The sequence below is a fragment of the Hemiscyllium ocellatum genome, assembly GCF_020745735.1.
Source record: "Hemiscyllium ocellatum isolate sHemOce1 chromosome 27 unlocalized genomic scaffold, sHemOce1.pat.X.cur. SUPER_27_unloc_6, whole genome shotgun sequence".
Classification (NCBI taxonomy): Eukaryota; Metazoa; Chordata; class Chondrichthyes; order Orectolobiformes; family Hemiscylliidae; genus Hemiscyllium; species Hemiscyllium ocellatum.
In genome coordinates, this window is record NW_026867515.1 from 151,198 (window position 1) to 173,801 (window position 22,604).

General features: G+C 44.4%; 2 protein-coding genes and 1 long non-coding RNA gene across 3 annotated transcripts in view; 1 reads left to right on the forward strand and 2 right to left on the reverse strand.

The window, feature by feature from the left end:
• Positions 1 to 22,604, forward strand: part of LOC132808492 (oocyte zinc finger protein XlCOF7.1-like) — a 73,769-nt gene that overhangs the window by 22,235 nt on the left and 28,930 nt on the right. Inside the window, exon 3 of the mRNA XM_060822157.1 lies at positions 21,613 to 21,619. Within this exon, the coding sequence (XP_060678140.1) occupies positions 21,613 to 21,619 (7 nt within the window). The remainder of the gene's footprint in view (positions 1 to 21,612; positions 21,620 to 22,604) is intronic.
• LOC132808469 (zinc finger protein 420-like) overlaps positions 1 to 22,604 on the reverse strand; it is a 34,749-nt gene that overhangs the window by 4,226 nt on the left and 7,919 nt on the right. The window lies entirely within an intron of this gene.
• Positions 12,864 to 22,511, reverse strand: LOC132808495 (uncharacterized). The gene is made up of 3 exons (XR_009642091.1): positions 22,227 to 22,511; positions 18,276 to 18,472; positions 12,864 to 13,310 (listed from the first exon to the last, which is right to left on the reverse strand). It is a non-coding gene; the product is annotated as an uncharacterized LOC132808495 (long non-coding RNA).

Sequence of the window (22,604 nt, forward strand, 5' to 3'; positions counted from 1 at the left end):
TGAACTGTTTGCTCTACTGTGACATCTAGGAATGGCACTTTGTTGTTGTTCTCCTCCTGTTCAAACCAGGAGCCCCCCTCAGGCCCACAGTCTCACTACCTGGAACACCAGTACACAGACTAGTCAAAGGCCTCCAGTGAAGACGAAAACACTGAGTAGAAGATTCATGCCACTCCATTCACTCCACCCAAGAATTCCTGAACACCAAAGACACCAAGATAGAAGAGGATGAAATAATGCTGTCCTTTGACTTAACAGCCCCGCTCACATCCATGAACATCAACATGGCCAAAGAAACACTGACTACACTACAAAAACCACCGAAGACACAAACACCAAACAGCACCAACTTCATCAGCAAAGATAACATTGTCAAGCTTGTGGACCCGTATCTTATCACCTACTTCACATTCAATAATAAGCCTTACAAATAAATCAACAGAACACCCATGAGACCACCAATATCAAGGTTCCTAGCAGAAGCAATAATGCAGAGACTTGAACAAACAGTCCTCCCAACGCTCCAACCCAAAATTTGGGTCCACCACAGTGATGACACCTTTATCATCACAAAATGAAACAGATTAGAGGAAACCTACAACACCATCAACAATATCCTTACTGGCATAAAATTCACAAAAGAGAACAACAACAAAGTGCCATTCCTGGATGTCAGTAGAGTGAACAGGAAAACAACATACACAGACCCAAGTACCTAATGCAGAAGCAAATCATCCTAAACAAATCTGCATCAGGACACTATTTCAACGAGCCACTACATACTGCACCACCCAGGAATTATGAAGAGCATAGTTATACAGCATATTCAAGAAGAACAGGTACCCAATAAACCCTGTCCGCTGATTTCTCAACAACGAACTCAAACAAGCAGACACATGCACAGAAACCCCAGCCACATTACCTTACATCAAAGACATCTGTCAAGTGTGAGGTTGTCCAGTTTGGAACGACAAATAAGAATGCGGAATACCGGGTTAACGGTAGGGTTCTTAGTAAGGTGGAGGAACAGAGGGATCTTGGGGTCTATGTTCATAGCTCTTTGAAAGTTGCCACTCAGGTGGAGAGAGCTTGTAAGAAGGCCTATGGTGTATTAGCGTTCATTAGCAGAGGAATTGAATTCAAGAGTCGTGAGGTGATGTTGCAGCTTTACAGGACCTTGGTGAGGCCACATTTGGAGTACTGTGTGCAGTTCTGGTCGCCTCACTTCAGGAAAGATGTGGAAGCTTTGGAGAGGGTGCAGAGGAGATTTACCAGGCTGTTGCCTGGAATGGAGAATAGGTCGTACGAGGATAGGTTGAGAGTGCTAGGCCTTTCCTCACTGGAACGGCGAAGGATGAGGGGTGACTTGATAGATGTTTATAAGATGATCAGGGGAATAGATAGAGTAGACAGTGTTTAGACTTTTCCCCCGGGTACAGAGTGTTACAAGAGGACATAAATTTAAGGTGAAGGGTGGATGTCAGGGGTACGTTCTTTATCCAGAGAGTGGTGGGGGCATGGAATGCACTGCCTGTGGGAGTGGCAGAGTCAGAATCATTGATGACCTTTAAGCGGCAATTGGATAGGTACATGGATAGGACAAATGTTCGGTACAACATCGTGGGCCGAAGGGCCTGTTCTGTGCTGTATTGTTCTATGTTCTAAATAATGTCCAGACAACTCAAACCTCTACGCATCATGGTAGCCCACAAACCTACCAACACACTTAAGCAGCAGCTAATGAACCTGAAAAAAACAAATGTTATTTACAAATTACCATACAAGGAAATATAGACATAGACTCTGTCCCCATAGTTCTCGGTGGCAAGAAATGCTGGGATGAGACAAGGAAGGTTTGTTTCAGTCAGAAAGTGGTGACTCTGCGGAACTCATTGCCACTGAAACGAGGCAAGTAACTGAGTGCTTTTAAAGCAGATAAAGATAGGCTCTTGATTAGTAAGGAAATCAAGGGTTACAGGGAGGAGGCAGGAGAATGGGGTTGAGAAACATTGGCCATGATCGAATGGTACAGCAGATTCAACAAGTCGAATGGACTGATTCTGCTTCTGTATCTTATGGATCTGTAACCACAAAGATCTGACTTAGTTTTCACGACTTTTACTGTGTCCCTGTCGTATTTATAGCAAGCGTGTGGCAATACGTTGAAGATTTCTCAAGCTAGATCTTCTAATTTGATATCAAATATTGATAATTGGAGCTAATATTAGAGAGAGTAAAGGTGCGTATTTCTTGGATAAATAAACCTGTCATGCATTTCAAGCTTAAACCTTGCATACTTGCGAAATTAGAGTTGCCATTTTGCCCACTGTCATCAAATCTCCAATTATACTTCCCTTTCACTTGATAACCCATTTTGGGAAATAATAAACATAACTGAGGTTTTGTGTTTTATGCAAGCGCTTTAAGCTTTTGATATAATGATTTTAAGCCATCTACACAGAGTGTGATTGAATTTCTAAACTTAAGTAACAGCCTTATTGTTATTTGTGTCACTCACATAATTGTAATTAATGTAAAAATTGAATTAAACTTATTGAAAAGAACATACTTGCTGAATTAGAGTCAGCATTGTTTTCATCGCTTTGTCCATTATTCCCTTTCACCTTATTACCTATTTTAGAGAAAGAAAAAGATTGCACATGTTTGAACATTTACTTTTTTTTGGCAAGATTATAAAATGAAGAAAGCAGTTCAGTCAGTCAACTTCAATCTTCATCCGGTCACTTTTTAGAAAAGGTTTTGAGCAGTTATAAAATAATAATGCAAGATTACCTAATTTGCAGCATTGCTCGAGACAGATTTAATAGTACAAGAAGTTATGATTCTCGATCCAGTAATGTCTTGATTTGAACATAGTTTAAGCAAAGGGTGTTGTGGAAATTGAAGTCATTGTGAAAATGTTACCAGGGAAAACATTGGATCAAAAAAAAAATCTGGTTTGAGTTTCTTCTTTGGGTATAAACAGATACTGGATCCAAGTATCCTCCTAATCTTCTAAAACTATGCCCACAAAATGAACACAATGCAACCTCAATAAATCAGGCCCAAAAGAAATTCAGAACCCACACTAATATATGGCAAGGAGGAAAGTTTTAGACTACAGGGCAATAAAGATGGCTTGGTCAGATGAGCAGAACAATGGCAGATGGAGTTCAATCCTGAAAAGATTGAGATGATACATTTCAGGAGGATCAACAGGCAAGGGAGTACATGATGAATCGCAAGAACTTAGAATGTACTGAAGATCAGAGAAAGGTATATGTGTTCATAGATTCTTGAAGGCAACAGGACATGTGGATTAAATGGTTAAGAAGGCATATGAAATACTTGCCCTGAGTAGTAAAAGCACTGAACATGAGAACCAGGAGATCATGATGGAACTGTACAAGACATTAGTTGGGCCATAGCTGGAGTAGTGGATCTGGTTGTCACATTATTAGAAGGATGTGATGGCACTAGAAAGGGTGCAGAAGGGAATACTAACCCAGGGTGGTGCATGTTGGTGGGTTTCAGCTATGTGAGTGATTAGATCGGCTGAGGATATTTTCCTTAGAGCAGAGAGGACTGGGTGAGGACCTGTTTGGAGTGTACAGATAAGACACTTAGGGTCTAGATAGGAAGAAACTTTTCCCCTTGGTGGATGGCTTCAGCAGTTCAGACAGGGAAAAACTTTGTTCTTGTGGTGGTCAGTGGAGACTTAATCAAGTATTAACTACCAGTGCATTTCACATAGATGTTGTATAAATCAAGATCTTATTGATCACTATTGACACAATTAAACCTATTGATCTGACTCTTTACAAAATAAGAACATATTTTAGTGCATAACATTTTCCCATAATACAGACATTTGCAGTAGTGCAGTTATGTGAAAAGAAATCTGCGTTGTTAATTTAGTTTGTTGCTCCACTTCATAAATGTTGTTTTCATTTATTTTGAAACATCAACCCTTCCACTCTTTCTAAAGGTACTTGACACTTTAATTTCTTTTTCTTTGCCAATTTTCTTTCACCAACAAAACCATTCACTTTTTTGGCATTGGGTGGGGGAGCTCTGCCAGTTGACAATTTCTTGCTAAAATTGTTTCACTTGACATGAGTCTTGTCAATAAATGACAGCAACAGCAACAGCTAATATGGATGATAACATTTCAACAAAAGTATACCAAAGTGCTTCACATTATGTATCACCCAAGTTGGAGAAATGTGAGGATCTCCTTCTTGGCCTTTCCCCTCAGCTGAGGTGTGGTGACCCTCAAGATAAACCACCACCAGCCATCTCTAATGAGAGAGAACAGTCTAATCCTCTGGGAAGAATGTGATGAATGTGTTTAAAGTTGAAAGACTGTTGAAATAGAAGGGAGCGGCACGGTGGCTCAGTGGTTAGCACTGCTGCCTCACAGCACCAGGGACCCGGGTTCAATCCCATCCTGGGGCGACTGTCTGTGTGGAGTGTGCACATTCTCCCCGTGTCTGTGTTGGTTTCCTCCGGGTGATCCGGTTTCCTCCCACAATCCAAAGATATGCAGGCTAAGTGAATTGACCATGCTAAAATTGCCCATAGTGGTACATAAGTCAGGGGTAATTGTAGAGGAATGGGCTTGGCTGGCATACTCTCTACAGGGTCAGTATGGAGTTGTTGGGCCGAAGGGCATATTTCCACACATAGGGATTCTATGACTGTAACAAACACTACATCTGACAAACTGGTATAAAACTAGCCACCTGGATATATAAATATCAACTAGCCACAAAAACACATGATCTTTACAACGGAGGATACCATGCCGACTGGGACCATCCTATGACAAGCCACCATCCTATAAGCCAACCAGAAACACACAAGAATTCCTCGGAGCACGTCATTCCAACTGGAAATCTATTGATTTGGACCCCATCTATTATGCTCTGAGAAAAAGAACGGAAATGATATCACCCACCCTAAGAAACCAAAAGACATAAATAGAAAGCAGGACATAGCACCAGCGCTCCACTAGACTTACTGATAATGTTATCTTGTATGGTGATGAAACATTTGAAAATGACCTTCCAGCTCAGCGAGCAAACTTACATCCAGAATGAGAAAATTCCCATTGACACAAAGGCTGCCACAAAGTTGGAATTCTCTCCCAGAAATATCAGCTGATGGTGCCCTCACCAAGAGGGATGCTCGCGCTCCCCGCCCCAAGACAACGTGCGTCTTACCCTTACGAATATGGTGACCGGTTGCCCCCAGAGGTCCTTCCCCAAACAAAGTAAACACTGGGCCTGTGGAGCTTTTATTCACGGCCACAGGCCTCCCCTAGGAGTTGATAAACTCTCCAGTCTCCCTCCTCCCACGGTTTCCAATCCTCCCCTGTCTCACTGTCTCCTCTCGGTAAAAACAATGACTGCAGACGCTGGAAAACAGAGTGTAGGTTAGAATGGTGCTGGAAAAGCACAGCAGTTCAGGCAGCATCTGAGGAGCAGGAAAATTGACATTCTGGGCAAAAGCCCATCATCAGGAATACAGGCAGAGATCTTGAAGGGTGGAGAGATAAATGAGAGTAGGGTGGGGGTGTGGAGAAAGTAGCATAGAGTACAATAGGTGAGTGGGGGTGGGAAGAAAGTGATAGGTATGGGGGGAGGGGTGGTGGAGTGGATAAGTGGAAAAGAAGATAGTTAGGTAGGACAAGTCATGGGGACAGTGCTGAGCTGGAAGTTTGGAACTGGGGTGAGGTGGGGGAAGGGGAAATGAGGAAATTGTTGGAAGTCTACATTGATGCCCTGTGGTTGAAGTGTTCCGAGGCGGAAGATGAGGCATTCTTCCTCCAGGCGTCTGGTGGTGAGGGAGCAGCGGTGAAGGAGGCCCAGGATCTCCATGTCCTCGCAGAATGCAAGGGGGAATTGAAATGTTGGGCCACAGGGCGGTGTGGTTGATTGGTGCGGGTGTCTCAGAGATGTTCCCTAAAGCGCTCTGCTAGGTGTCCAGTCTCCCCAATGTATAGGAGACAGCATCTGGAGCAATGGATACAATAAAGGATATTGGTGGATGTGCAGGTAAAACTTTGATGGGTGTGGAAGGCTCCTTTAGGGCCTTGGATGGAGGTGAGGGCGCAGGTTTTGCAATTCCCGCGGTGGCTGGGGAAGGTGTCAGGATGGGAGGGTCGGTTGTAGGGGGGCATGGACCTGACCAGGTAGTCACAGAGGGAACGGTCTTTGCGGAAGGTGGAAAGGGATGGGGAGGGAAATATATCCCTGGTGGTGGGGTCTGTTTGGAGGTGGCGGAAATGTCGGCGGATGATTTGGCTTATGCGAAGGTTGGTAGGGTGGAAGGTGAGCACCAGGGGCGTTCTGTCTTTGTTACGGTTGAGGGGTGGGGTCTGAGGGCAGAGGCGCGGGATGTGGACAAGATGCGCTTGAGGGCATCTTCAACCACGTGGGAAGGGAAATTGCGGTATCTGAAGGAGGCCGCCATCTGGTGTGTTCTGTGGTGGAACTGGTCCTGCTGGGAGCAGATACGGCGGAGGCAAAAGAATTGGGAATACGGGATGGCATTTTTGCAGGAGGTAGGGTGGTAAGAGGTATAGTCCAGGTATCTGTGGGAGTCGGTGGGTTTATAAAATGCCAGTGTCAAGTCGGTCGTTATTAATGGAGATGGAGGGGTCCAGGAAGAGGAGGGAGGTGTCAGATGGTCCAGGTAAATTTAAGGTCAGGGTGGAATGTGTCGGTGAAGTTTGCTCAACCTCCTCGCGGAAGCACGAGATGGCGCCAATGCAGTCATGAATGTAGCGGAGGAAGAGGTGGGGAGTGGTGCCGGTTTAATGACGGAAGATGGACTGTTCTATGTAGCCAACAAAGAAACAGGAATAGCTGGGGCCCATACGGGTACCCATGGCTGTCCCTTTGGTCTGGAGGAAGCGGGAGGATTCGAAGGAGAAATTGTTAAAGGTGAGGACCAGTTTGGCCAGATGAATGAGAGTGTCGTTGCAAGGGTACTGTTGGGGACATCGGGAGAGGAAGAAACGGAGGGCATGGAAGCCATGGCGGATGGAGGTGTAGAGGGATTGGATATCCAAGGTGAAGGTGAGGCGTTGGGGGCTGGGGAAACGGAAGTCTTGGAGGAGGTGGAGGGCGTGGGTGGTGTCTCGAACGTATGTGGGGAGTTCCTGGACTGGGGGGATAGGACAGTGTCGAAGTAGGTACTCACTGTCCCCTCTCCCCGGGCGCTCAGGCCTGGCGACCTCTCCGGGATGTTTCCGAAACCTGTTTCTGTTCTGAAAGAGAATCACTGGACACGCAACGTTTCCTCGGATTCTCTTGACACATGCAGCCAGGGCTGCTCAGCTTTTCCAGCGGTTTCTGTTCTTGTTCCTTAAGCCGCCGGCGCCGTTCCTCTCCCACACTCAATAACACTGTCTTTGTCCCACTACATGACCCACACTGCACATGCGCCAACTCACAAGGGGCTGGGTCACCAGACCGTGATGTCACCCCGCGTGTCGTGGGCGCGGTTCGACGAGGCATCCAACCAATCGGAGACAATGGGGGCGGGGCGAATGTGTTCCCTTCTCCCCTCGGCAGCCACCTGAAAGGTGGGTTTTCTTTAAGTTTTAACGTAGTTAAAAAAAATTTCAGTCTTTTCCGAAATGTTATTCCAGACCTCGAAAGATGAAACATTGGAAAACTTGCAAACATAAACGAAGGGATACTAAAAAAAACGAATAAAGGTAAATTACGAAAGAAACCTAGCGCAAAATATCTAAAAGAATAGCAAAAGCTTGTGTTGGCATGCTGAAGGGAACAGAGTTACTCAAGCCCCTTGGAAGATGAAACCGGTGAGTTATAGGAGGAACACTGAAATGGCAGAGATGCTAAGTCAATCCTTTTCCTCAAGCTGGAGGACAATAGTACCATTCCTATTGGAATGGACAAGTCAGAGATGAAAGAAAGGATCGAACTTAAACAATAACATTGAGGGGGAAAAGGTACACAGCAAACTATTAGGATTGAGGACAGACAAGTCCCCTGGGCCTGACGGCCTACATGCCAGGGTACAATATAGACTTCAGTAAGGCGTTTGACAAGATTCCCCAAGGGGGACAAGTTCGCAAGGTTAGGTATCATGGAATACAGCGAGAACTAGCCATTTGGATACAGTATCAGCTCACAGGTAGGAAGACAGAGGGTGATGGTGGAGAGTTGCTTTTCAGACTGGAGGCCTGTAACCAGCAGCATACCACAAGGATAGGTGCTGGGTCCACTACTTTTCATCATTTACATAAATATTCCTGTCAGGGTGAAAGGGAAGGCTGGTAGGTATAGGGAATGCTGGATGAGTAAAGAAATTGAGGGTCTGGTTAAGAAAAAGAAGGAAGCATATGTCAGGTATAGACAGGATAGATTGAGTGAATCGTTAGAAGAGTACAAAGAAAATAGGAGTATACTTAAGAGGGAAATCAGGAGGGCAAAAAGGGGACATGAAATAGCTTTGGCAAATAGAATTAAGAAGAATCCAAATGGTTTTTACAAATATGTTAAAGACAAAAGGGTAACTAGGGAGAGAATCGGGCCCCTCAAAGATCAGCAGGTCAGGCAGCATCCAAGGAGCAGAAGAATCGACGTTTCGGGCCTAAGCCCGATTACTGAAGAAGGGCTCATGCCTGAAACGTCGATTCTCCTGCTCCTTGGATGCTGCTTGACCTGCTGTGCTTTTCCAGCAACACATTTTGATCTCTAGCATCTACAGTCCTCACTTTCCCCTCAAAGATCAGCAAGGTGGCCTTTGTGTGGAGCCACAGAAAGTGGGGGAGATACTAAATGAATATTTTGTGGAAGTATTTACTGTTGAAAAGGACATGGAAGATATAGACTGTAGGGAAATAGATGGTGCCATCTTGCAAAATGTCCAGATTACAGAGGAGGAAGTGCTGGATGTTTTGAAACGTTTAAAATTGGATAAATCCCCAGGACCTGATCAGGTGTACCCAAGAACTCTGTGGGAAGCTGAGAAGTGATTGCTGGGCCTTTTGCTGAGATATTTGTATCATCGATAGTCACAGGTGAGGTGCCGGAAGACTGGAGGTTGGTGCCACTGTTTAAGAAGGGTGGTAAAGACAAGCCAGGGAACTATAGACCGGTGAGCCTGACCTCGTTGGTGGGCAAGTTGTTGGAGGGAATCCTGAGGGACAGGATGTGCATGTATTTGGAAAAGCAAGGACTGATTCGGGATAGTCAACATGGCTTTGTACTTGGGAAATCATGTCTCACAAGCTTGATTGAGTTTTTTGAAGAAGTAACAAAGAAAATTGATGAGGGCAGCACAGAAGATCTGATGTATATGGACTTCAATAAGGTGTTCAACAAGGTTCCCATGGAAGACTGATTAGCAAGCTTAGATTTCATGGAATACAGGGAGAACTAGCCATTTGAATACAGAACTAGCTCAAAGGTTGAAGGTGGTGGTGGAGGGTTGTTTTTCAGACTGGAGGTCTGTGACCAGTGGAGTGCCACAAGGATCGGTGCTGGGTCCCCTACTTTTTGTCATTTACATAAATGATTTGGATACAAGCATAAGAGGTACAGTTAGTAAGTTTGCAGATGACACCAAAATTGGAGGTCTACTGGACAGCGAAGAGGGTTACCTCAGATTACAACAGGATCTGGACCAGATGGACCAATGGGCTGAGAAGTGGCAGATGGAGTTTAATTCAGATAAATGTGAGGTGCTGCATTTTGGGAAAGCAAATCTTAGCAGGACTTATACACTTCATGGTAAGGTCCTAGAGAGTGTTGCTGAACAAAGAGACCTTGGAGTGCAGTTCATAGCTCCTTGAAAGTGGAGTCGCAGGTAGATAGGATAGTGAAGGCGGCTTTTGGTATGCTTTCCTTTATTGGTCAGAGTATTGAGTACAGGAGTTGGAAGGTCATGTTACGACTGTACAGGACATTGGTTAGGCCACTGTTGGAATATCGCATGCAATTCTGGTCTCCTTCCTATCGGAAAGATGTTGTGCAACTTGAAAGGGTTCAGAAAAGATTTACAAGGATGTTGCCAGGGTTGGAGGATCTGAGCTACAGGAAGAGGCTGAACAGGCTGGTGCTGTGTTCCCTGGAGCGTCGGACGCTGAGGGGTGACCTTATAGAGGTTTACAAAATTATGAGGGGCATGGATAGGATAAATAGACAAAATCTTTTCCCTGGGGTTGGGGAGTCCAGAACGAGAGGGCATAGGTTTAGGGTGAGAGGGGAAAGATATAAAAGAGATCTAAGGGGCAACTTTTTCACTCAAAGGATGGTACGTTTACTGAATGAACTGCCAGAGGAAGTGGTGAAGACGAGAACAATTGCAACATTTAAGAGGCATTTGGATGGGTTTATGAATAGGAAGGGTTTGAAGGGATATGGGCCGGGTGCTGGCAGGTGGGACTAGATTGGGTTGGGATATCTGGTTGGCATGGATGGGTTAGACCGAAGGGCCTGTTTCCATGCTGTGCATCTCTATGACTCTAAATGCTGTGGATGTCACTATACGAGGTATAGTTACTAATTTTGCAGAACACACCAAAATTAAAGGTGTAGTGGACAGCGAAGATGCTTAGCTCAGAGGACAACAGGAACTTAATCAGATGGGTCAATGGGCTGAGAAATGGCAGATGGAGTTTAATTTAGATACATATGAGGCACTGCATTTTGGAAAAGCATATCAGAGGAGGACTTATACACTTAATGGTAAGATCCAAGGGAGTGTTGCTGAACAAAGAGATCTGGAGTGCAGGTCCATAGCTCCTTGAACGTAGTCACAGGTAGATAGGATAGTGAAGGCAGCGTTTGGAATGCTTTCCTTTAATGGTCAGAGTATCAAGTATTGAAGTTGAGAGGTGATGTTGCAGCTGTACAGGGCATTGGTTAGACCACTTTTGGAATATTGTGTGCAGTTCTGGTCTCCTTTCTGTCAGAAGTTTGTTGTGAAACTTGAAAGGGTTCAGAAAAGATTTAGAAGGACGTTGCTAGGGTTGGAGGATTTGAGCTATCAGGAGAAGCTGAGTAGGTTGGTTCTGTTTTCCCTGGAGTGTCGGAGGCTGAGAGGTGACCGTAGAGGTTTATAAAATCATGAGGGGCATTGATAGGATAAAGAGACAAGATCTTTTCCCTGAGCGGGGTGGGGGGGGAGGGGGGAGGGAGAGAAGAGTCTAGAGCTAGATGCTGTACATTTAGGGTGGGAGGGGAAAGAAATAAAAGGGACTTAAAGGACAACTTTTTAACGCAAAGGGTGGTGCAGGTATGGAATTAGATGCTTGAGGAAGTCGTGGAGGCTGGTAAAATTACATTTGAATGGAATCTGGATGGAAGGGTTTAGAGGGATATGGGCCAAGTGCTAGCAAATGGTACTAGACTGTTTAGGCTAACTGGTCAACATGGATGAGTTAGAGTGTTAAAGTAGGGATTTCAGACAGCCCAGGGAATCCCTTGTGAAGTCAGACCTGTAGCCTCTCACGATTCATCCTGGAGATCGTACTCTTTGACAGTCTGGAATAAAAAAAACTCTTACAGACTGTTCAGTTTAATTTTAGTTATCCCCATTATTTACCTACAGCTCCACTGATACCGATAAGCTAAACTAGCTAGGTTCTAGTAACCTAGAGAGTAGTGGACGAACTCTTCAAGTGCCCTGGCAGGTACTCTGATGTACTGATACAAAATGGTTTCCTTTACACAAAGATTTACAAAAACATTGCATGTTCTTAATTCGTAAGGAAGAAAAGTTAATTGACAGGTCTCTATACGCTTGACTAATCACTCCCACAGGCCCTTAGCCATTCATCAGGTGGGAAAAACATACCCAACCGAGTGAGGTGTCTGCTAGCGAGATAAACTCCTATCATAAAGAGGTACCGGTCTGAGCTAATTGGAGAGTTTCTAACCTTGCACAGGTCACAGGTCAGATACAACTGTTTTCCAAAATGGCTTCTTAGCAGGAGAGCAAACTTTTGACCATAAAATGGCTTGCTGACACATTATGCAAGAATCTCTTCAATGTTAGGCCTAGAATAATTTCTAAGCGAGGAGCAGACCCCTGCTTTTTAGGCACTGAATCATACGGTACCGGAGGCTGAGATGTTACCAAAAGGTTGCATTTAAACTGATTCATTAGTCTTCGAATTAAACATGCTTTCTTTTCAGGGTTGTGATTCAAATAAGACATAAGATCTGATTAGTTGGAATTGACAGTGGGGCAGTCTGAAAGGTCTGTAAAGTGGTCTGCAAGAACAGCAAGTAAGTTAAAGCTTCATCAATGTTACCTTTTACAGAGTTCATATTTAATAACTGGTAATGGCTACTCAATACCATCATAAAGTCTCAAAAATGCAATTACGTTCAATCCAAATCAGGTAAGCATGAAGAGTTAATTTTTTAATGGCTTCAATGGTTTCTATAATGGTTTCTCTCTCTCTCGTCCTTTTAAACTCTCAAGTCAGGGAGTTGTAACAGCAAAGGTGTTTTCCCTCGGTTTACCTAGCTTGCAAGAGGTAATAAGAATCCATTATAATTAACAGTTCCTGACTGTCAATTACAAGGCCTTTGATAGTACTGAATTTTGTTTCGGGGTCAGAATCAAACGCTGTCATTAATTTCACAAGGGAACAGCCATGAATGTTATCACTGTGTCCTATTTACACAGTTCACTGTTAGGGCAAATGGTCTTAATTGCCTTAGGGTATCCTGTTATCACTGGTTACCTTCTGCATACCTCGAGTTCTCCCCTTTTACCAAGCCTCCCTGCCTGTCTATTTTTTTTAGTGTGCAGCAAATGTGCTCTATAATTCAACATTACATTTTAGTTTAAATGTTTAAAGACAAGTTTTATGGCGAGAGACCTTCTTATTCCCTCCTTTTATTATTTCATGACAACTACTTGGCTTATAATTATTATTAGTCCATCCAGTCAATTTATATTTTCAAATAAGTCAAATGCCTCCTCTGCCAGGTCATCGTCCAGAGTAGCAGAGTCTGAAAGATACAGGATTTCAGCATGGAAGTTCAGGCACAGAGTTAGAGGGGTAGACAAGGGTCAATTAACCAGATGCCTCTTTGGCTTAGGTGAAAAACAGTGCACAGTCTATTTCACGCATAAGCAGATGACAGTGTATATTCCTAGGATGAGACCAAAGACTATCAGTACATCCCACACGATCCATCCACACAGCGATCATAGCCAGCAAGTAAACTTCCATCCACATGAATCAGGCAACAGTTGGGCAGGTATCTTCCCTGCATCTTGACCCGTTTTGTTGATCACATCTGTGACGTCTGTAAGATCAGAACATGGTTTAGTAACAAGTTCATTTATGAGAACACAATAATGGGGAGGATCAGGCAGTTCAAGTGGTTCTTCCTGCAGGAATGTAGCGGGGTTAATGTTAGAGCAGTATTTAAAGGAGAGAAATGGATTCAGAAGTAATGAAATCTCATAGCGACTGAGACAAACTATAGCGGGGTGCTGAGTGTTTAGAAATCAGCAAGGATACTGCAGAGTGCGACGTACAGACTTCTACATTTTAATGTAAAGTTATATTAGAGGCAGCCACTACCAGAGTGTGGATGGCAGAGAGAATCTGGGTGCAGAAAGGCATACCTTGAGCAACAGGGTCAAGCTCAGTAGAATAATAGACAATAGGGTGCCAAGAGGAGCCATGTTGCTGGGTGAGAACAGCTGTAGCACAGGTATCAAGGATGGCAACATAAAGATGAAAGTGGCAATCATACAAACGTCGGCCCAGTGTGGTGCTGAAGAGAGGGTCATCCAGAGGAGCAGAGTCTGAAAGATACAGGATTTCAGCATGGAAGTTCAGGCACAGTTAGAGGGGTAGACAAGGGTCAATTAACCAGATGCTCTTTGGCTTAGGTGAAAAACAGTGCACAGTCTATTTCACGCATAAACAGATGACAGTGTATATTCCTAGGATGAGACCAAGGACTATCAGTACATCCCGTAAAGATTTGTAGTTGTTTTGGGGTGAGTTCATACTGTTAAGGATCATTAGGAACTTAACTTTGTTGCAGGGGATACAATATAACCACATTGATGTGGATGGTTGAGAAAGGTAGTGGAGTCAGTGTGATTGGACACTTTGTCAGGGCTAGCAAGGAGGTCAATGTTTTGAACTAGGGTAGCGTCTCCAGGAAATTCAAATAATTCAAGCTGTGCGAGGAGAGTCTCTGAAAAGAGTGTGGGCGAGTGAATAAACCCTTGAGGTAGGCAAGTCCACGTATATTGGTGGCCCTTAAAAGGAAGCAAAAATGTATTGGGCTATTTGGATGCAAAGGACGACAAAATAATGCATGTTGGAGGTAAACGACAGTGAAGATCTTGGCATCAACTGGAACCTGGCTGAGGATAGTAGCAGGATTGGCAACTGGAGGATTATGAGCCTCAATGATTTTATTTACTTCATGAAGGTCGTGAACAACATTCATGACATCCTGGTTTAGGGATCGGAAAGATAGGTGTATTGACAGAAGAATGGCATGGGACTAGAAATGAATCAATGACAGGTTGAATGCCAGCTTCACCTTCTGGTTTCAGGGGGTATTGAGATATAGACAGGAGGACAGAATTAGCTTTGGTCAGAATGGAATGGGTGGGACCTGAGTAAGGCCCACTTGTGTTTTGGAGTCCACCCAGACTCCAGGATATACTACGTCCTGCGGGTGAGGGTAGGCATGATGATGAAGAAGAGGTAAAAACAATGACTGCAGATGCTGGAAACCAGATTCTGGATCAGTGGTGCTGGAAGAGCACAGCAGTTCAGACAGCATCCAATGAGCAGCGAAATCACGTTTCGGGCAAAAGCCATGATGATGATGAAGGCTGCCATGTATCGACTAAGGCTGTGCATAAAATAGGATTGATCCTTGAGCAAGCAGCTGAATTTCACGGCAAGTTTGATCAGCATGGTCAAAAAGAGTCTTAGCGTCATAACCTACATCTTGGGCTTTGTGTTCTGGGTTCAAATGAGGGGACCAGGTTTGCAGCTATGAGGGGGAACTGACACGAAAAGAACGCCATCAACTGGTGACCTGATCTTACCAATCACCCAAGCATGCTGAGTAGTGCCCAGTAAGGGATTATAACGTGTTCAAGTCTGAGATCATTCCCAGATGAGTCATAAGCTAAAGTAATGTGGGGGTGAGGGACGTTATGTAAAATAGGATCAAAAGTGAAAGGATCCAAATCAAATGACCACCATCGAGGAGGCTTTGGTTTGATATTGATGCATTGAACAAAATGAGGTGGATCCTGAATCAGGATACTATCATCATGACATTCAATAGTAATATTTAGAGGACAGAGGCGATCTCTAGCAAGTAGAGAGATACGTAATCCATTAGTAACAACAAAGCAAAAAGGGAACGTGACAAAATTTTTCCACGCCACTGTCAGAGGGACAGCGTATGCATGTTTATTAGAGGGACCATCAAAACATTGCTGGATTTCATCATCGTCCGAGATTTGAAAATCAAAAGCATTAGCAAGATGGATGGGAAGTGATGAAACAGTGGCTCCTAGGTCCGTCCTCTGGGCTAGCGGTAAGTATGGGAAAATTCAAAGCAGGAAGCTGCTCTATATCCAGGAGTCAGTTTTGAAAAGGGTTTTGTGCAGTAAAAGGGGTCACTGGGGAGGGAGACCAGGAGATTGTCTGTTGTTTTTACTCCAGTGATGAACCAGGGACTGCTATGGCAATTCTTGAACCAATATCCTGGTTGATTGCAAATGAAACAAAGGTGTAGTTGTTGGGGGAGTCTAGGGGGTGGGGGAGGCAGTGAAGAGTAATGAGTGGGTGTATAGGGGCATCATGGACTGTTGGGGAAGGATACATAGGACCACCGCATGGTCCATTGGGATGTTGTGAATACACAGTACCATTTCTACTGTCCTGCCACACTGGACGATAGTATGAGTGTTTCATTTGTTCGCTTGACTGACCTTGCAGACGGAAAGGTCTACTTTGAATCCTGGGTTTAGGTTTAGCCACTGTAGTTTGGGCAAGTTCTGTCTTGACCGTGCCAACGGTAGCCTTACTCTTGGGATCCTTTAGTTCCCAGAAGTAACAAACCTCTTGGCTGAATTGTGCAACCTCAGCATCTTGCTCGTGGATGTTGTGGGTTTAATAGCTTTCTGTACCTGATCAGGTAAGACAGTCATACATATGGCATTAAATTGGGATGATCACCCTTGTAGGTAGTTAGCGTCACCAGAGGAAGCGCTATAGCATTCCTTGAAATGGGTAAGGAACTCCTGAGCCTCTTCACCCGAGCTGGGTTTACATGTTAAGACTTTACCCACATCAACTACACGATGCACGCTTGGTGGAGACAGGTAATAATCCAATCTGATAGTTTTGGCCGGGTGCCGGACTACAAGCTGGGTATGATTATTACCTCAAAATTTCTCAGAACTCGCCCATTTTTCAGGTGAAAATCTGCATTCTGAGGTGAACTAGATCTTGGGAGGCATCATTATAAATTGTCTTAGTCCTATGAATATAATTAACAGATCCCTCAAGATTCCTTCCATAATCTGCAACCTTATTGATAATGCTTGAGAGTCATGAGGTTTCCATGGTTGATAAAGATCCATAAATTGGGCGTGTCCCAGATTCCAAGCCTGTGGGTCAGGAACCTCTTCTATTCAGGAAATTTCTTTTTTGCCCTCCCACATCACAGGGTGAGTGCAAGGACCAATATTAAGGTCCTGAGACTTTGATTGCAAATTTAGTTTAGGGGCAGTGGAAATCAAAAGGAGTCTCTTCAATGTTTCTTCCGGATTTTAATTTTAATTGACTCCTAGTACGGTAGGCACCAGGTTTGTGGTAAGCCGAAGTCTTATTCGGCAGAACAGCTGGGGGAAGGTCATGAGCCTTGGCACATTCGTCATCAGAGCAAAGGGGGCGGGGAAGGGTTCAGGGGGGGAACCGGAGGTGATCAGCTGACAGGATGGGAGGCATGAAATATTTCCTCCTTCAAATCAGTATCCCATCCACAAATGGATCAGGATTCTTCAGTAATGGGTCTCTGGAAGAGGGAAGGTTGGGGTATAAGGAACAGGCCTTGTCAGCTTTGTCCTGCGCAGCTGCAATTGCAGTCTGTTGTTTATTCACCAGTTTCCTTTTTCTTTGGTGCCCTTGACGTTGAAACATCGATTCTGAATTTTTTTTAAATTTTCTCCCTTGCCCATTCCAATTCTGCTTCTAAATCATGTGCTTCACATTTATGTTTTAGTTCTGTCCAATTTAGTTCAGATCCTTCCTCAGTTAATGGACTAACTCCCCTTTTAATACAGTTTTGTCTCCATGATGGTTGCATGGATTTTTCCCATTTTTCCTCGAACTACCCTTTACCACTCTGATAAGACTTCTTTCTGCTTTCTTCCCTTTCTTTTTTTACCAAATCCGTTGTTCAATTTTAGTGAATAGAATTAAATCATGTGTGCCTCCTAGAGACCAATCCTTATTCTGTTGAGCAGCTGCGGCTGATAGTCTCCTTAATTGTTTCTCATAATTAAGGATACAGACTTGTTATTTCTGTTCAGGGACATTTGTCTTCCATCTTATCTAGGGGCACACTCAGTTATCCTACCTACTTTAAATCTTTGAAAGCTACTGATCTACATGGGCTCCAACCTCACAGAACACAAACATTCACTCGTCAACAAGCAAATGTGCATCCAAACCAAATCTCAAAAGGATTAAACTTTCTGCAAGCCGCAGGGAATCAGTGCTGACTCTCTGTCTGTCTCACGCGCGCGCTCTCTCGTACATACACATGAACATGTTAAGAGGAACGAGGCACTCACAGTCCAGATATCTCATAAATCCTGGATGTGGCACATAGTTGTTTAACCAAATATACAAGAATTGTATCACTGGCCAACTTTCTTTTTATTTTATACATGACAAAAGAAGCAGCCACCGTCTATATTTCATAAACGAAGAACACTCAAACAGAACAAAATCATAACTAACAAACAAGACAAAACAGCAAAGCAAGGCAAGCCAAGCTGAACAGATACAACAGAGAAGATAATCTTGACATAAAACTTTCACTAATCAACAACCCGACAATGAACAACAAAACTAATGATTTCTGCAAAACATTCTCTGTTTTTAGTCCTATTTAAACAATCTCATTTAGGGTTCTGAGAGGGTACCAACAGTGAAATGGGGGAAAACACCACGCAGATGTAGACAGAGAGTAATCAAAGTACAATTTTACCTTGTGGGTCCATTGGTCTTGAGTCCAACCCTTAGATGGAACTCTTCTTTTCCAGTTTCACTCAAATGTAGCCCTTGTTGGAAACCTGCTTGCAGCGCCAAATTGATAAAGTACAGATATGAGACAGCCTCGGGAGTCCCTTGTGGACTCAGACCCGTCAGCCTATCTTGGTCCCAGAGATCATACTCTTTGGAAGTCTGGAATAAAAATAAAACTCTTACTGTTTAGTTTAATTTTAAATTATCCCCTTCATTAATACCATCACCGTTACAACATAACACCGATACTTATAAGACAAGCTAACTGGATTCTATTAACCCAGAAGAGTAGCAATCGCTCTTCTTCCAAGAGCCCTGGCGGGCTACTCTGTGTACTACCTTTATATACAAGTTTTTTACAAAGGCGGTGCTGTTGCAAACAAGCTTTCTTTAAATGAATTTTTTTTCTTTTACAAAAGCACTGCATGTTCTGAACTAGACAGATAACAATGAAGGGCAATAATTCGGGAGAGAAGTAATTGATTCCGAGTTTCGTTCTGAGGTCAGAATCAAACACTTTTTCATTTCACAAAGGAACAGCCATGAATGTGATCGCTCAATATCCTGTTTATACAAATTCACTGATGTTAAGGCAAATGTTCTTAATTGCCTTACCCTCCCTGCCTGTCTATTTTCTAGTGTGGAGCAAATGTGTTCTATAATTCAACATTATATTTTAGTCTAAATGCTTAAGGACACATTTTCCTTACAAACATTCTCACGACCCCTTTCAAAGTTTCATAAGTTCTTTCCTATATCAGGGGGAGCAAAACTTAACGTAGTATTCCAAAAATGCCCTAACCAACATACAGCCACAATATGACCTCACAACTCCTTTATTCAATGCTCTGACCAATAAAGGAAATCATACCAAACGCCTTCTTCACTCGTCTATCGACCTGCAACTCCAAGATCTCTTTGTTCAGCAACACTCTCCTTAACTGTCAATCCTGCCTGGATTGCTGAACCAAAATGCAATACCTCATTTCTCTAAATTAAACTCTGTCTGACATCCTCAGCCTATTGCCCATCCCAAAAATTCTAATTTATAGCAAACTCTCTTTGCTCTCTTATTCCCTAAAAGCTGAAAATCTTCATACCACACACTCCCCCTCTGTTTTCACTTTGCTGAACCGAATCCCTGCTGTACCACATCCTGAAGGGTCAAAATACTGACCAGCCAGGACGAGTGGACGTTGAGAAGATGTTTCCATTGGTAGGAGAGACAAGGAGCTGAGGGTACAGCCTTACAATAAAGGGAAGACCTTTTAGAACAGAGAGAAGGAGAAACATCTTCAGCCAGACAGTGGTGAATCTATGGAATTCATTGCCATAGACAGCAATGGAGGGCAGGTCGCTGAGGATATTTAAGATTGAGATGGATAGGTTCTTGAGTATCAAGGGGATCGAGGGTTACAGTGAAAAAGTGAAAGGATGGGATTGAGAAACTTATCAGCCACGATTGTGTGGTATGAACAGACCTGATGGGCTGAACAGCCTAATTTCTGCACCTTTGTCTGATGGTCTTTTGCTGTCCTGGGCACAGGGTGTCAGAATTGGGAGCAGGAGTAGACCATTTGGTCTTTCGAGCCTGCACCAGCATTGAACACATCATAACTGGGTATTAGTCTACCTACATCTTGTAAATAGACTGTGACTTTTCTCACTGGAGCACAGGAGGTTGAGAGGTAACCCTATAGAGGTTGTTTAAAATCATGAGGGGATAGATGAGATGAATCGCAGGTGTCATTGCCCTCGGGTGGGGGTTTTAAGATTAGGCAGCAAATTTTGAAGGTGAGAGGAGAAAGATTTTAAAAAGACTTGCGGGGCAGCATTTTTTTTTAAAAAAGAGAGTGGTTTGTGTGTGAAATGATTATCCAGACATTTTCTCACCATCCCCCCCCATAAACATCCACTTCTTTGTTGTTCAAAAATCACCTGAACTCAGCCTTGAATATATTCAATGACTCCTTAACTGCAGGAAGAAATCCCCACTTCTGAACTCAATTCCTCTTGCTAATATACACTTGCTTTGCTCATTGCTCGCTGCACCTGACAAATGGCATTGACTGGTGTACAAGGATGCTGAGGCCCCTTTGTACATCCACACATCATTCCTGATGAAGGGTTCATGCCTGAAATGTCAACTCTCCTGCTCCTGGAATGCGGTTTGACCTGCTGTGCTTTTCCAGCACCACACTTTTCGACTCTGATCTCCAGCATCTGCTGTCCTCACTTTCTCCATAACCCAAAAAAGTACATCAACATTCAAACAATGCACATCCTTTCTGTTTTTTTTTAACATAGCAAAAGCTCTAACTTCACATTGGCCATGTGTTTGCCATTTGTGGTCTTCTCTACACTGGGGAAACTGAGCATAAACTTGGGGAACAGTCCGCAGCCAGGGCCGCAGAGGCTGACCAGACCTGCCAGTCACCACCCATTTTAATTCCCCTTCCCACTCCATTTCTGACATGACCATCTTTGGCCTCCTCCATTGCCACAACGAGCCAAACCGCAAATTGGAGGAACAGCACATCTTCCATCTTGGCGGCCTGCAGCTTGGAGGACTTAACATTGAGTTCACCAATTTCAAATAATCTCCCTCACCACCCCTTGAATCTCTTCCCAGCCCATCCCCTCCACCACCAACCAGATTCCTTCCTCCCGGTGACCAACCAGGTTGTACCCTCTACCTGTCCCCACCTATCTCCAATTCACCACCCTGCTCCCAGCACATCCTTGTTCTGCAGCTCTCCCTACACCCATCCCCAGTCCTGAACAAGGGTGACACCGAAAACATTGACTTGACCTCCTGACACTCCCTGGCTTGCTGCGTTCTTCCAGCATCCTGCCCGTCTATTTTGCCAATTGAGTCACAGACCTGGCCCAACTTTTCCCAAGTCTGTCCACTCCCTGGATTCACTCCCTTTCCTTTCAGTTGCAGCAAGTCAACAATTGAACATCACAATGAAAAATAAATGGAAAAGAGGATGAGAAATGAGAGTGTCGTACTCTTGGTCAATCAAAAGAAAGACTCACAACTTTTCTGCCGACAGTGAGGAACACACGCAATGTTTTGGTGACACCGGTGAATATGCGCCATGCTTCTTGACACAGGAGCGCACACCATATGCTCAGTGGCGCTGCTGGTATTATTGACAGATTTTAAGTGTCCAAATGCCAATAGGAGACAAAAAAAGGGTAGAGCCACAATTGTTTTCCCCATACGGTACAATATTTTATTGCTTTTCCATTTTGTCTGGCTGCTCAACTTTTTTGACTTTTCCCCAGTGTAGGGGTGAAGTTCAGAACTAGAGAGCATAGGTGTAGGGTGAGAGCAGAAAGATATAAAAGGTACCTAAGGGACAACTTTTCCATGCAGACAGTGGGGTGGTGTGTGTATGGAATGAGCTGCCAGAGGAAGTGGTGGAGGGTGGTACAATTACAGCACTTAAAAGGATCTGGGTGGATAGATGAATGGGAAGGGTTTAGAGGCATATGAGCCAAGTGCTGGCAAATAGGACGAGATTAATTTAGGATATCTGGTCAGCATGGACGGGTTGGACCAAAGGTGTCAGTTTCCGTGCTGTCCAACTCTGACGACTCTAAATAATAAAAAGTATAAGTTGACAAATAACAATCGATATCTATGTTAACAAGGCTTAGCTCACCACATGCTTTACTAACCATTCTCCACAGATCCTATCCCTGCAATGACTGAGGAACAGATGCTGGTGCATCATCTCGTCCACTAGTATTTACACACTAGTCTAAGGAATTGCACAAGTAACAGTGAGGGGTAAACAGCACAAGCGCCAGTAAAAGCAGATGGAAAGTGAGTGTAAAATGTGACTATGACAGGACAGGCCCCACATTCCTTCCCCTCCGTCCCCCCCACAACCTGCCTCACCTTTCACCTCCCGGGCCCAGTACCTTCCAGGTGGCCCCATAGTTGACACAGGGGCCGCCCCACGACCAGTAGAACTCCACCACCCAGGCGGCCGACCAGTTCCCAAACAGGCCCTTAACCCCATCCGCCTCCAGAATGGTCACCGGCTCCTGCCTGCTGTACAGCCGGCCGGTGTGGCCGTGACACAGCAGCTGCGCCAGGAAGGCGGCGGTGACCAGTGACGGGGGTCTGCCCCGGGCCGCACGGCGCCATTTTCCTAACGGCCGCCGCTTCCCCGCTCGAGCGACTTCTCCTCCCAACCGCCTTCACCCCCGCGTGACGTCTGCACGGGGGATGGGCGGGGCCGGGGGAGCCTCACCGTCACCAAGCAACAGCCAC